Source organism: Brachyistius frenatus, unplaced genomic scaffold, assembly GCF_029030835.1.
Source record: "Brachyistius frenatus isolate BFR_SWC_R1_liver_20210118 unplaced genomic scaffold, ASM2903083v1 Contig_302, whole genome shotgun sequence".
NCBI classification, from domain to species: Eukaryota; Metazoa; Chordata; class Actinopteri; family Embiotocidae; genus Brachyistius; species Brachyistius frenatus.
This window is the reverse complement of record NW_027210901.1, coordinates 39772-55729: the sequence shown is the minus strand read 5'-3', so window position 1 is coordinate 55729 and position 15958 is coordinate 39772. Positions and strand designations below refer to the sequence as shown.

The following is a 15958-nucleotide window of genomic DNA, read 5'->3' as shown; positions in this document are numbered from 1 at the left end:
AATCCAAAGTGAATCAAATGTGTCCATCAGTTATCTCGGTGTTGTTAGCTAAAGTCACTCCTTCTTCTTAGTTTTCTGGAGGTCCATCTGAAAATAATCCCTCATTCATTAGAAAAGAAGATTCAAGAAGACTTGGTTTTGGGGGCGTGTCTGTTTGATTGACAGGCCTGTGGTGCAGTCAGGTTACAGCTATCGGTGGGCGGGACGTAGTTGAAACACAGTTAAAGACCAAGTCGGAGGGTCAGAGGTCGTTGGACTTTGGTGAACGTGGATTTCTTTTAAGTAACGTAACATATTCAATTTATTTACATTACGCAGAAAAAAGTATTTATTTGAACCCAAACTAGGATGTTTTCCTGTCCTGAACCAGGCGGTTTTTAGTGCCTAAAAATAAGCATCCATATTTGACCTGTTGGGTTAAAATACAGGAACACAGTTTTAAAATCATATGTTTGATGCTTGTCAGAAAAACAAAACAGATGAATGTGCAGTAAACGTTCTGTGTGCATGAAAACACAAGATTCAGATTAATCTCATCAGGAATTCATCCTCATCGTTTCCTTGGTGATCGACGACGTCGTGATGTCGTCACAGTTAAAAACGCTTCCTCAGAATCAAACTCAGACACACGTTGAATGAATGAAAACATGTGGAACCAACTACCATCACCTTTTTATTTGTTTCTTCTTTTCTTTTTTTCCAGTTTTCACAACAGCAGCAGTGCTTTTTTTAAATAAATGTTTTTATTTCTTTTTAGCTCTGCGTGGATCGGATCGGTCCAGATCAGATCAGATCGGATCGGATCAGATCGGATCGGATCGGATCCTCCGGAGTGGAGCGGTTTTCAGTGCGGCACCGAATGTGTGCAGAAGCGTTGTACAGCGAGAAGCTAACCTGGATGAAAGGCGAGCAGATGAGTTTCACACTGAGCCGATCAGGACTGAACACAGAGGCTGCAGACCAGCGACCCGCCGCTGGGTTACAGAACCAGGTGGGACCTATTACAACCGTTCACCAGGATGTTCTGTCTGATATTATTCAGTTCTCTTTTTTTTTGGTTTACGGACACTCTGCTTCTCTTTGCAGCCATTTTGTGGACATTTAGTCGTTTTTTCCTCGAAACTGCAAGTTCATTCGTTTGTTTTTGTAAATAAACTGATTAAGCTTTCTATTTGAACAGATTGATGCCACTCTGACGTCTTTGTGTTAACCAGTCTGTCCCTCCTGAAACGGGATCTCGTGATCTTAATCTCAGCAAAATTTGCTAAATTTCCTCGAGTCCTCTGAAAAATAATATTGTAACAGAAGCTCAGCTGAAAGTACGACAGCATAAAGTCGCCTTTCAAAGATAAAACTGACTTTATTACCAAAAATAATCCTCATTTCCAACAAGCGAGGCTCCGCCCCTTCGTCTCTCACCATCAAAACAAACTGCTGCTAGCTAACCGCAATAACAGGAAGTGACGAGATTCATGGGAAAGGAGGTTTTATCTTGGGAATTCGCCACGCTTACAGGCTGTTACTTCCCCCCAAAAATAACTTAAAATTCTAAAAAATTACATCATAATTTTTGAGGAAAACTGCTTCAAAATCACAAAAAACTGGAGGGAATGATTCAATATGAATCCAAAGCTAGCAGGCGGTTAGCTTAGCTTAGCATAAAGATAAAAAAAAAACGGGAAACAGCTGGCCTAAAAATACACCAACCAAAGCTCAACATTTAACTTGTGCCACGCTGATTTCATTAGTACACAAACTGAAATGTAAAAGCAACAATTATCATTCAAACTTTTTATAGGTGTTTTCCAAGAAATAGCCTCGTCCCGGGGCCTTTTACATTTCAGCTACTGTACATATTTTAAGAGACCAGATTTGACAAATTAATTAGTACTGAGTGACAAATTGAGTATTTTTGAACTTTGAACACAGTTAGGCTAGCTGTTTCCCCCTACTTTCAGTGTTTATGCTAAGCTAAGCTAATCGCCTTGGGCCCTGAACAAAGTAGCAAAAAAAAAAAAAAAAAAAAAAAGTGAAAAGTGTTAATTTATAAAAACTTGATCTTACCAGGCGTCTGTGGATTTTCCAGGCTGCGTTAGCCGCTACCAGTTTAACACACCTCTGACTGATCCATCCGTGATCGCAGGTGCATTGTGGGTAATGTAGGCCACAGTCAAACAGCATTGGAGGACTGACGGTAAATCATAATGTGGCATCAATCGTCTCATTTTAATGCAAGAAAATGTCTGAAATATTCCTTTAAATCATCCTGACTGGTTCCCATGTGTGTTTTTCAGACTGAAGTCCAGATTAATGCTGAAATTTTACACAGACTAACATCAAATTAAGAGTCAAAGGTCGTCTCGTCCCCATTAAAGAACATTTTTAATTTGTTCATGTGATTATTTGAAGATTTTTCTTTTCATTGTATACGTTTATGTAACATTTTCTCAGTTTTGAACTCCAGCAGAGACCAAGATCCGTTTAATTTGATGTATTTTTGGGCAGAATGAGCCTTTAAACTCCTTCATGGGGCGCTGTAGGATGTAAACGTGATAAAATCCGCTTTTCCATCCGTTTTTTTGCATCCTTTTCTGTCGAGCTGGAGGCGAAAGGACTTTTAAAGGATCAGCAGCTTGACATTTAACATGTGACGGTCTGCTGGGGGGGAAAAGAGGCCGATTAACATCCGAATACCGTGACATTTTCCAGCATTTAAAACGTATTTATGTTCCTCCACAACTTTCCCAGGTGTGAGAGTTTGATCACAATTATTCTCAGCCTGACATGAAATGAAACATCGAAGCTCATATTCACAGTTTAAAGAGGATCTGTTGGATTCCTCCCAGGGGGGCTTTTAGCGCTATTTTACAGTGTGAGACACATTCGACTGAGCAAATCCACACTTTCCTGCAACAAATGAATGTAAAAATCACACTGATGCGTACCGATTTGGAACATTTACACTCAGTTTGGGAGTTTTTAAAGTGAACATCAGCCACAGCAAGAAAAAGGAAAGTAAAACACAGACACTGGCCACGAGAACAAACTTCCAACTGCAATCCTGCTTTTTTTTTTTTTTTTTTTTTTTATCTCCGGGGGCCAGGCACGTCTGAGGAACGCAACGAAACTGGTAGTAGGCACCGGTATTTCCCCTAATTGAGTCAGGAAAACGAAACACAAAGCGTATTTTTTGCCCTCAGGGCTCTCGGTATAGCTTTAGTTGAGCTGTTTGTGCTTACGAGCCGACTGAACGTCGTTGACTCTTATGGCAAAGTGAATTCTGGAAGGCTGCAGGCTGGTGCAGCGCATCCAGCCCCCCCCCCCCCCACACACACACACACACACACTTTTCTTTTCTCCAAGTCAGTACAACAACACTGTCGGCTGCAGGGCGGCCACCTCCTAACATCCGCTGAAGATAAAAATCCAACCGGTCAATGCATTCCCACAATCCTTTGCACCAGCTGTCCGTTCTGGAGCTGAAGCCGCGTGGATGTGGGTGATGGAGGGAAAACCCGTGATTGAAGTCATTATACAGATGATCAGAGGTGGAGCTGAAGGGGGCCTGAAAAGCGTGAAATAGACACGCCCGTCCGCTACAGCAAAAACAACGTGAGATAGTCACGTTTTGGACTTATTTTTTGCTACTAGAAGGAGGTGACAATAGTTTTTCTTGAGCTTTGTTGTTTGTTTGTTTTTTCTAACCCCAACCATGTTCTTATTTAGTTTATTTATTTAATAACCATCCACCTTTTTTTTTTTTTTTTTACAAAAAAAGTTTCATTTTTCCTGTCAATCACATGGCTGTAAGTATGAAATTAGTTTCATTTTTCATCCACTAGAGGAAAACGTGTAATTTTTGTGCCCAGAGCCGGCTTTAGTTATCCGAGGGCCCGTTTTAGAAACTATATCCTTCCGGTTTCGGCCCGACATCTTCATAATAACGTAGCCGGATGATCTTACTCGCTGCCTCTTTTGAGTTGCACACATACCAAACACTGTTTTGCCACATAACATCTGTGATGGTTTAGAACCTGATAAAACATGCTGCGTGGGAATATTTCAACAACAACAAATTTCTAACAGAATGAGCGTGGCTATCTCACGTTTTGCTGTAATGGGTGGGCGTGTCTATTTCAGCTTTGCCGTGTTTCCGGGTCTGAAGGGGACACAGAGGTGGGCGGAGTCACGGCCCCTCGTTCACGCCCTGCACCACCTGAACCGTATGAGTTTGTGGAAAGCCTGCTTGAAGTCCTCGTTGGACATGGTGTAGATGATGGGGTTGATGAGGGAGTTGAGGTAACCCAGCCAGGTGAAGATGTCGAAGAGCTCCGGGTGGAAGCAGGACTCACAGACAGGCACTAGAAGGGTGTAGATGAAGAACGGCAGCCAGCAGATGATGTAGGCTCCGAGGATGATGCCCAGAGTTTTGGTGGCCTTCCTCTCCCTGGCGGCGGAGATCCGCTTCTTCTCCAGCAGCGCGTCGGACACAGTGACTTTGACTTGGCTCACGTTCGCGGACGAGGTAGTGTCACAGGAGGAGGCGTCGTTCGTCCCGTAGTTCAGGGAGGTGGTGGACGCCACCGAGCCGGGGGAGTCGGTGATGAGGTGCGCCGAGGTGAGTCTCTTCCCCGTCTTGTTGTGCGACTGCTTCAGGATGCGCTTCCGGGCTTCCACGTAGATCCTCCCGTAGAGCGCGATGAGTAGCAGCGTGGGGATGTAGAAGGCGCCGAAGGTGGAGTAAATGGTGTAGAAAATGTGGTCGGTGTTCACGTTGCAGCTCGTCACCTCCTCCGCCTTCACCTGGCGCCAGAAGAACGGCGGCAGGGAGATGGAGATGGCGATCACCCAGGCGGTGGCGATCATCCCGGCGGCGCGCGCCGGCGTGCGCTTCTTGGAGTACTCCACCGCGTCCGTGATGGCCCAGTAGCGGTCCAGCGCAATTACGCATAGGTGGAGGATGGAGGCGGTGCAGCACGTGATGTCCGAGGAGAGCCAAATGTCGCACACCACCTGTCCCAGAGTCCAAGTCTGGCTCACGGTGTAGAGCGCGCTGATGGGCATCACCAGGATGGACACCAGCAGGTCCGTGACCGCCAGCGACGCGATCAGAAAGTTGGCTGGCGTGTGCAGTTTCCTGGACTGGTAGATGGTGGCGATGACGAAGGCGTTGGAGAGCGTGGTGGCCAGCGTGAGGAGGGTTAAGGTCACGGCCAGACCCGCCTGGAGAGCCACGTTAGAGTCCTTCTCCTCCGCCTTGGACGTGTCGTTGGCGGAGATGTTTAGCAGCTCTCCGTAGATGGCCGGCGTCGGTTTGAGCTGACTGGTGCTCTCCATCACTCCACCTTCCTGCGTCAGACGCCCCGGTCATTGAGCTCAGAAGAAAGCCGGGAGACGTGTCCGAAACCACTCAGGTGTTCTTCCTCCGCGCGCGCGTCTCCTCCTCTACAGAACGACAGCGGCTCCATGTCCGGCAGCTTCCCGGCGGTCAGACGGCAGGTGATCCCGTGAAGACACATTTCTGCCTCCTCTTCTTCATCGTACTCACTTCACCCGCAGCATGCTCCTTTTTTAATAATTTGTATTATTATTATGATTATATCGTTTGATGAACATCCAAGAGGTAAAACAGGAGAGGCTCGCGAGGGTCCATCATCCACTGACCGTTCACGTCCACGCGCGCAGGTGTTTAGTCCTCTGAGTGTCTCCTTACAAGTTGAGAGCTGCTGAAGTCGGACTCCTGCTTTTATACTCTCCCTCTCTCTCTCCGCTCCCCACCTCCCCCCATGCTCTCTCTCTCTCCTCTCCCGCTGCCTCAAATGGTTAAAGGACTCTTGCGCGCTTTTTTTTTTCTTTTTTTTTTTACAGCCGTCTCTATTCAATAATGTTTTCTATTAAAGGCAAAATTACATTAAAATTCAAAATTGTTTAAACAATAACGAAACACAATCAATAAGGATCCTTTTAAATCAAGTAAGGAATGAAAAAACAAAACTAACTGAACCAAAAATAAATATGTTTATCGTAGAAATGCAGCTCTCCAAATTATTAAAAACTTTTAAGATGTAAATAAGAAAAATTTGAAGTTTATAAAATCCTGCTGTGCTAAAATGCTTTTTTATAAACAAGAATATAAACAAGGATACGCTATTTCCATTTAAAAATGTCAAAATATCTTAATAAACATCTTTATTCTTCCATTTCTGCATCAAACTCTCCTCCCTCTTCAAATCCGTCCTTCACACTTCCATCCAGACACTCCGCTGGGTCATGAAGCCCGAGGTCTTCATCTCCAGACAGTGGTCATTATTCTCAGACTAATGAATGAAGCCTGGTGACTTCAGCACCGTGGTCAGCTCCCCAACAGAAACACGAGGAGGCTTCAGCTTCAAACTCTTTGCATTTGTTGGAAAAAGTTTGAAAACTCATAATAAATATTAATATTTATTTAGTAGAAAACAATCTGTAACTTTTGCATCTTTCATAGAAAGATAGGAGATAATTACTTTGCTACTTCTACACTGAATTTAATTATCAATGGAATATTTTTTAAGACATTTTGTTCATTTGTCAGGAACACTTTTGTAAATTACAAAGAGGCCAGTTATATTTAAATATCTTTTTACCTTTGATTGTGTTTCCTTTCTCAGGTCCCTGTAGGTCGAACAGGCTGAATCTGATATTAAAATGCAACTTGCTGCTTTTTTCTCGAAGGTGGCCGAGCTTGACAACGAAGAGGTCGACTGTTAGATTAGCAGTCCTGGTCGGAGTTATCAACACTCTTGAATTTCAAGCAGAATATCTTAAGAAATATATGCAAATTAAACACTTTCATATAGTCAGAATATTCCGACATGTTCAAGGTTACTGAACAAAAGAAAACAAGTAATTTGTACAAAGGTGAGATAAACTTTGGCACTTTTCATTAATATTTGGTGCCAGAATCTTCGTTTCTTATCGGCACTCTTCCATCGCTGTGCGTTCAAGATCTCTGAAATTTCCCTGCCACCCTCTCCAGACCCGTTCAAACTGTCCATCTTTTCCATTTCAACTCTTCTATTATGCCACCGAACGCCTCCAACCCAGTTCTCTGACTCTGGGAGACACATTTTGCTCCTCAGTAAACTCAGATTTCATAATTTCTTTCTTTCCAGTATCAGCAGGCAGCACAGCATCCTCATAACATGATAGAAAGACATCATGTTTTACTGTAGTTTGGATCTTCTTTTCCTTTATAGGCAAGCCTTTAACAAGCTGGTGCTTCATTCATCCATCATCCATCCATCCATCCATCCATCCATCCATCCATCCATCCATCCATCCATCCATCCATCCATCCATCCATCCATCCATCCATCATCCATCCATCCATCCATCAATCCATCCCTCCATCCATCCATCCATCATCCATCCATCTATCAATCCATCCATCCATCCATCCATCCATCCATCCATCCATCCATCCATCCATCCATCCATCCATCCATCCATCCATCCATCCATCCATCCATCCATCCATCCATCCATCCATCATCCATCCATCCATCCATCGTCCATCATCCATCATCCATCCATCCATCATCCATCCATCATCCATCCATCATCCATCCATCCATCATCCATCCATCCATCCATCCATCCATCCATCCATCCATCCATCCATCCATCCATCCATCCATCCATCCATCCATCATCCATCATCCATCCATCCATCATCAATCCATCCATCCATCAGCCATCTGTTATTATTTGAAGCCCTCCTTGTAAACATTTGTCGTGTATTCTGCCATGATGAATGAAGCATCTCTCTGAGCAACGGCAGCGTGTGACCTCAGCGACCAGAATTCATCACGCTGATGATGAATAACACCTGCTGCCAACTCTTCGTGTTTATTCAGACATGAACGGAGACACACGACGTCTCCTTCAGTCTCTCTTATAAAACATCTCTCTTAACAAGGTCAGAGTAATGTGCAGCGCAAAGAGAAAACAAGCGTTAGTGTCGACCAATCAGAGAGGAGGAACGGGTGACAGACGAACACAAGTGGCAGAGCAGGAAAAGAGACAAATACAATCAAAGGTATAAACTAAAGCTACACATCAAGTCTGCGCATTCAAGAATCACAGGTTCTGTTTGGGTCGTGTTTGTGAGGTCAAACGCAGGCAGTCGTAAATTTTAAGCCAAATTCAAATGTCAAAAATCCTGTGGAGACTTTTTTCAGTGGACGTTTTGTGTGTCCTGGTCATTTAGCTTCTTTTTGGTGGTTATTGTACATTTGATTGTGATCATTTTGTGTCTGTTTTTGGCCATTTTGTGTCTTTTTGTGGTCAGTTGTTGCCTGATAATGATCTGTTCAGTAAATCATGTTAGCAAAATATACTGCCAGTTTGAGTTTAGCCACCTGTATGTGCCTATAGAAACACAATATTGTCCTCTTTTATTATAGATGTCCCATAAAGTAGAAATATTTAAGTAACGCACACCCGAACTTGTGTAACTGTGCTTCAGTCCTTTGAACCACTTAAACCCCTTAAATGAACCGTTGAAGAGCTCAAACATTTTGAGTTTAAATTAAGGTGTGAATTTTGCCTGCAACCAAAAGGATCACTTCACTGAGAAAGTGAAAATAAATAAAGTGGAACGGCGGAGATGCAGAAAGCTGCTGCAGATAACGAGCCGGTGATTCTGTCGAGCTTGTTGAAACAAGCCAACGTGTTTGGATGCGCTCGCCTGTCGAGGACACTTGAAAATGTCACTCAGGAATCGTTCAGAGGGTTAACCATCTCTGTATGCAAATTTGTGGAATTTGCAGTGAATTTGGCCACATTAGTTTAACCCTATAAAAAAACAAAACAAAAAAAAACACATATATGTGTGGCAGCTGAAAACCTGCCTCAGGGGAAATCATTTTCATATTATAATCATGCCTTCGTTATGGGGAGCTTCTTGTATGGTTGCATTTTATCTTCTGTGGAGACTTACAAATCACATATGTATTTTAACTGTAAGCTGCTGTTAGTAAGGTACGTGGACATCGTCACTGCAGGACAGGTCTGGGACTTCGAGATTCTATTAATTTTTAATGAGAAAATAATCTCAAATTTCACTGTTTCTGGGCAAGAAAAATATTCTCTTTTTAATTATATTCTGAAAATGGCTTTGAATGACCAGTGGGAACATTGCTCAAGGTTGTTTAGCTTACAGAAAATATAATGTAAATAATAAAGTGACTTTATTTATATAATTATCCTAATGATATTACAGAGGCAACAATTACAAAATCATGAACAGAAAGCTCAATAAAATATCTATGATTAAAGAGTTTTCACATGGCTCTCCATACATTTATTGTACATGTTGTTTTTGGTTTGTAATGTCAGTATTACAATTTTTTTAAATTCTATTATTATTATTGTTTATATATATATTGTCATTTATTTATTTATTCATGTGCGATATTACATATAATAAATAATATAAATACTCATAAACACGTTACACATGGCGACGTCACCAGCTAACTTCCGGTTTTGTAATGGCGGCCTTTCCGGTGTCGCAGAATGTTTCCCGTCACGGATTTCACAGCAACACCGGTCCGTCCTGCTGAAGCGACGTTCGCCTGTAAACCCGGACGGCCGGCCGCTGTCGTTATGGGGGACGCCGAGTTGGACATGCGGCCGTCAGCGGAGACTCAGGAGACACTTTTAAAAGGTCTTTTTAAAGGTGTCTTAACGAAGAGCACCAATCAACGTCGGAGCGTCGGGAGCTAGCTGCGCTAACGTTAGCTCACAGATGTTTACGTTTCTTTAAAGTTCCTGAAACTGAGTGTCGGTTTGTTTGTTTGTTTGTTCACAGCTGAGTTACTTTCCTCTTCTCTGTAGTAAATATGGATCAGAACCACATGAGGTGGATTTATATTAAAACTACACCAGCTGGTTTTAGAGTGAACTGCTAGCTTAGCTTCAGACTTGAGTTTTAAAATGTTGTGGACAAAAACTCTGGAGGTGAAGTTTAATAATGAATTCAGACAGACAGGCAGACAGGCAGGCAGACAGATAGACAGGCAGACAGACAGACAGATAGACAGGCAGACAGACAGACAGACAGATAGACAGACAGGCAGATAGACAGATAGACAGACAGATAGATAGACAGGCAGAGACAGGCAGACAGGCAGACAGACAGACAGATAGATAGATAGACAGGGAGACAGACAGACAGACAGGGAGACAGACAGACAGATAGATAGACAGGGAGACAGACAGACAGACAGACAGATAGACAGGCAGACAGACAGATAAATAGACAGGGAGACAGGCAGACAGACAGACAGACAGACAGACAGATAGATAGATAGACAGGGAGACAGACAGACAGACAGGGAGACAGACAGACAGATAGATAGACAGGGAGACAGACAGACAGATAGATAGACAGGGAGATAGACAGGGAGACAGACAGACAGACAGACAGATAGACAGACAGACAGATAGATAGATAGACAGGGAGACAGACAGACAGACAGATAGATAGACAGACAGACAGCTGATTCAGTGCTCTCCACTGTGGTTTTACATTAAGTCTTCTAATGTTGAGGAAAAACTGCATTTTAAATGAGACGTGGAATAAAAGTTTCTTGAAAGTTGAGATTTTGTTCTTTTTCCTGGTGGATGTTTTTTTTACAGTTTGTTGGTTCAGAGGGTTAAAGTACGTCATCAGCTATAAATGAGACCCCAAGTTACGTTCATAATAATAGTGTTGTTTTTTTCAGGACACACCTGCACCTCCTCTCACATCTCTTTCCTCCCTCCTCCCTGTGTGCGCTGCAGGAGCGAGTCCGGCCGAGTGGCTTTCCACCCGGGCCAGAGTGGCCCTGGCAGCGGCCGTAATAAAGAACAAGCCCCCGGGTATGAGCGGCCGGCAGCACGCCGAGGCGCTGGGCGGCGAGCTGCAGAGCCGGGATGAAAGCTGGAGGCGGAGAGCCCAGGGGCTGCAGCAGGAGGTGCTGAGGCTGCGACAGGAGCTGCTGCTCTCCAGGCTGACGTCAGACACCAGGAGCAGCGCGGAGGAGGCGGCAGGTGAGGCCGGATACCCGCGTCCATACCAGACATCCCCTCTGCTCCTGTAACCGCCGGTCTGAGCCGTTCAGGTCGGTTTCACCTTGAGAAGTCGGAGTAATTCATTCAGTGACCTGCGGAGCGGCTGTTTCCTCCGAGAGGTGAGCCGGTGTCAGAAAAAAAAAAGTGCCGACGGTGTATAAAGATATCCAAAAGGCAGAGCGTGTCCCTGTTGATGCCTTTCGGTGCTGAGGGGGAGGACGTCTGAAGGGCGGCTTTAATCTGACGCGAGCGGACGGATGTAACAATACTTCACCACAAATCTGGAGTTTTCACTCCGTTTAAAGGGGCGGAGCGTAAATCAGATTCATCTTCTGTAGCTACGGTTTACAGACGGCCCCTGAACGCCTCGCACGCAGCTCAGTCTGTCACCATCGTAAAAGTTTAGTCGATGATGGTCTTTTAGTTTTGCTCGTTTTTACGCCACTCTTACAGTATAAGCTCCGTCAGGATTTAATAAAACACCTCATGAAGAAGAGGAGACTGTTACTGGCATCGAACACTGAATAAGTATTACACTCCTGTTGCCTTTTAGTCTTCGTAAACAAAAGAAGTTGCGACACAGGGAAGATATGACGTAAATAACGACACCGTAATGATTTTAAGACGCTTTGTTTTTCAGACCCGGGAAACTACGAATGTTATTTTTTGTAAAAAGTTTCCAGTTAATAATGATAATTATGCCATAAAGTACCAACGTCGATAGATGATGTCACAAACCACAGAGTTCATATTTCAGCCCTGCAGCGGCTCTATTCCAACACACCAAACCACAGATCACACTTCTTCTTTCGAGAGGAAAATTGTGCAAAATTATTCTTCCACCTAGGCAGCGTGAGCCGATTGTTGTTGCTATGGTGCTGCAGGAGAATAAAGGACAGCAGTGACAACGGATCCAGAGCAGCGATGGAACTGATTTGTTTTCAGATTTTCAGGCTCCTGATTGAGCTTCGAGATCCTTTAAAACTCCCCCCAAGAAAACAAATCAGCGGGTTTCTAAAATCTAAATTATGGAGGTTGCGTCTCAGAGATCAGATCGACTTCTGATTTCACTCTCACGGCCTGAAATCCCTGAAAATGATGTAAAGTAGTTGTTGGGACGTGAACAAGATCTTCAGGATGGTAAGTGAGACAGGAATGTGGTCTGAAAAATGGGAGAAAAACAAAAGTGCAGTACCACTGAGGGCCACTAGGGGCTGTCCGCAATAGGCTGCCATTGACATGCCTGTGGTGCAGTGAGGTTTCAGATACAGGTGGGCGAGGCATAGTGTCATTTATTGTACAACTTTGATAGAAAATTAATCAGCATTGATTTTCTTAATACATTCATTGTTTTAGTGAGTTTTTTTTCTGTCTTTGCTGCTTTGAGCTTCTTAACTACATTAATTTGATTCTTTTATTATAGTAAATTTAACATCTGTGTGTTTTTTGGTTTGTTGGTAAGTTATTTGAGGATTTCAGCTTTGGACTGTTGGACGAATGTCGTGCCTGAATGAAAACCATGAATCTGTAGAGATGATGAGATCGTTAAAGCGATGGATTGTTCTGCTGTTTTAGAAAACGTCTTCCCGTCTAAAATCTTCCAGAAAACGACAGCCGCCCGGACGAAGCCTCTCAGGATCTGTTCGGTCCGGGAAGCGACTCGGAGACTCCCGACCTCCTGCTGCCGGACTCGGAGACTCCCGACGTCCTGCTGCCGGACTCGGAGACTCCCGACCTCCTGCTGCTGGACTCGGAGACTCCCGACCTCCTGCTGCCGGACTCGGAGACTCCCGACCTCCTGCTGCCGGACTCGGAGCCTCAGCCACCGCCCCCCGCCCGACGCCCCGGAGGTCGTCATGGAGACGCAGCGTTTCCTCAGGTTCAGTTCCTGCAGTCTCTGTGCAGCCTGCAGCGAGTCGAAGGAGGTCCGGAGGCTCTGTGGTCCAGCGACGGAGAGGCCGGGTCCGTGCTGGAGGAGACTCTGGTCCAGCTCCTGGACTCGGTGGTGGCGGCCTGCAGGGATCCCCCCGCCTTCGGACCCCCGGACCTGGTCCTGCGGGCCAGCCGGGTCGCGGCCCGAGCGATGGAGCTCTACGGCTCTTGGAGGATGCCGTCGGCGGAGTTCAGGAAGCGGCTGGAGGAGCCGCTGAGGGAGATGACCCGGATGCTGCTGCACCAGAACCAGACCAGCAGGGTGAGTGATTCATTTACTACTACTGAAGTCACGGTGGGACGTTGTCACAGGAAGAGACGGGAAATATGAACATCCAAACAAACCAGTGACAAACACCTCGAGTCTGGACGGCTTTCTTTCTTTTTCTTTTTTTTCTTTCTTTCTTTCTTTCTTTCTTTCTTTCTTTCTTTCTTTCTTTCTTTCTTTCTTTCTTTCTTTCTTTCTTTCTATCTATCTATCTATCTATCTATCTATCTATCTATCTATCTATCTATCTATCTATCTATCTATCTATAATTTAATCAGTTGTTTTTCTTCTTACTAAAAGTCCATTTAATCAATTGAGACGTTCAGCGGTCGTCCGGTAAAGCGATGACCAATCACAATCACACAGAGAGGATTAAAACAGCAGGAACATCAGCTGGATGTGTCATCACTGTTTCATTGTTAGGACTAAATCAGACCTTCATCTTCTTTAAGAGGAAGAGTGTGATAGTCTCATACTAGTTTAGTTTCAGGAAATTAAAACACATTTAACTTCATGTTTCACAGTCTGGTTTTCAGAACTCCAACTCTTATTTTGGCGGGGCGGGACTGTTTGGGTGTAAAAAGTTCAAGAATTTTTTTTTTTTTGTGCACTTTTGAGGAAGATTGGATTTATCTCACCATAAAGTCAAATTAATGGATCTAATAAATGAAATACTGTGGTGCACACGCTGAAGCTTCTTCTCCACGGACTTTATCTTTGTTTTTTTTTATTGTCCGTGGACGTCTTGTACCTGCAACTATTCTAATTATCACATCCGTCGGGGTTCCCGGAGAGCTGAACATTTTGTTGTTTGAAAAATGACCCAAACGAAGTGTGCTCGGGTACATTTATAGCTCCAGACGTTATTGATTTACTGTTGGAGTGCAGCGAGACGCTCCGTTTACAGCAGCAGCTTCTTGAGTCATAAACAATGAGACTCTCATCGATATCTTGCCAGCAGCTCCGTGTGAGTGTCGTTAATGTTTTTTTTATCTCGTCGTGTCGCCGTGAGTCTTTCGGTGTTTTCGGTGCGTTTCCTGCCAGCAGCTGATCAAAGGGGCGTGAACTCGTTTCTCCGAGCCAGATGTGCCAGATGTTGGCGTCGACAGGCGGAGAAATGGCTTTTAAAATGCGAGTGTTGGGCTTCGAACGCGACACCTCGCGGCTCGTGTTGCGTTGAGGTCTGTTGACGCTGATGGTTTGAATCTGAAGTTGTTTGGTTGTCATGGTGAACTTTGACTGGAAATGGGGAGAAGACGGCAGCGTCCTGTTTTTGGGGGCGTGTCTGTTTGATTGACAGGCCTGTGGTTCAGTCAGGTTACAGCTATCGGTGGGCGGGACGTAGTATCGCCAGGTTTCCAATCAGATCAGTCAGATCTTCCGCTGGCTCCTCCCCCAGCTCATCCAAATATGGTCACTTCCTGCTCCAAACCAGCAAAGATGGTGACGGACAGAATCTGAACTGGAGGCTACTACACGGTATGAAGTGAACTGTATCTTAGTGTCTGAGTTAATTTAACGTGTATTTTAAAGCAAAGTGAGGTTATTCCCACGTTAATTCAGTTTTTCATAAAAATTTGCATTCTTTTTAACGTCCTCCATAATAAAAGGATTTTGAAGATACCTGTTAATGAACTCTTTTATATGTCTGCCTATCAGTGAACTCTCCAGCAGTCTGCCAGTCAAACTGAGTGTTCGCGACAGTTCAGATGTGGCGGGGGAGGTCACAGATGAAGGGCGGGAGGGGGGGGGGGATTATAATACTGGAAAGGACTCCTGACGTGATCAAGAAGTGCCAGCGGAGGGAAAAAACCAGCAGCGGCACACGACTCTAAAACATTGTGACACCGGACTAATCTATTAAACACGCTGCTCAGAAACAATTATACATCTGTAGTGGGATGAGATTGTCTGGGGTGGAGAGTGTTCACGCACCAGGGGGGTGATTTCCTCTGGGCGTCCCTGCAACTGACAACATGAAGGGGGGAGGAAGCTAACTGTAATCAGACGTCCTGCTGAGGTTTTCTTTTGCTTAAATATTTTTAACATTTAAATACCTGCCAACTCGTCACCTTTTAGTGTCAGTGTCAGTCGGGATGTTCACGTGAATCAGTTCACTGTATTCCTGTGAGGAAACATACCCAGTTGCTCCCTAATATTTATTTGACCATTGATTGTCATACAAATAGTTTCAGTTTTATTGTCTCCAACATGATGAGTTTATTCTGCTGAATAAATAATGAAATAATGTTAAACTTTGGGGAAAACCAGAGACTTAATATAAAACTTCCGGGTCTGAAAAATGAGGCTGCAATACCAGCGAGTGCCACTAGAGGTCGGCTCCAAAAAGCCTCCGGCTCCATAGACTCCCATTCAACTTCTCTCATCAAATCCAAAGTGAATAAAATGTGTCCATCAGTTATCTCGGTGTTGTTAGCTAAAGTCACTCCTTCTTATTAGTTTTCTGGAGGTCCATCTGAAAATAATCCCTCATTCATTACTAGAAGCTCCTAAAAATACAGTCGGTGGCGTTACTTCTCTCTTGTTCCTTTAAACCACAGAAGAAGAACCTGAAACGGTGGAAAAAATGTGCTGCTTTCAGACAGGTGATTGGAAACGAGTGTAACCATCATTTGAAATAATTGGAGTTGGCTCAG

At 44.3% G+C, this 15958-nt stretch overlaps 2 protein-coding genes across 4 annotated transcripts in view; one reads left to right on the top strand and one right to left on the bottom strand.

Moving 5' to 3' along the window:
* Window positions 1-3340: 3340 nt before the first annotated feature.
* LOC138635320 (5-hydroxytryptamine receptor 1B-like) lies at window positions 3341-5747 on the bottom strand. The gene has a single exon (XM_069722741.1). It carries the CDS (start codon window positions 5335-5337, stop codon window positions 4201-4203), a length of 1137 nt encoding a protein of 378 aa, XP_069578842.1. The 5' UTR covers window positions 5338-5747; the 3' UTR covers window positions 3341-4200.
* A 3850-nt stretch (window positions 5748-9597) lies between these two features.
* Window positions 9598-15958, top strand: part of mei4 (meiosis-specific, MEI4 homolog (S. cerevisiae)) — a 42210-nt gene continuing 35849 nt past the window's right edge. For 2 of the 3 annotated variants that reach the window (XR_011312118.1, XM_069722738.1), the window contains exons 1-3: window positions 9598-9712; window positions 10831-11079; window positions 12705-13294. Coding sequence is in view for 2 of the 3 variants with exons in the window: in XM_069722738.1 (XP_069578839.1) it covers window positions 9652-9712; window positions 10831-11079; window positions 12705-13294 (900 nt within the window). In the remaining variant the exon portion in view is untranslated. The other variant, XM_069722739.1, reaches the window with a different exon arrangement.

Excerpts from the sequence above, each read along its gene's own strand:
- LOC138635320 (XM_069722741.1), bottom strand. The coding sequence starts at position 5,337 with ATGGAGAGCACCAGTCAGCTCAAACCGACGCCGGCCATCTACGGAGAG.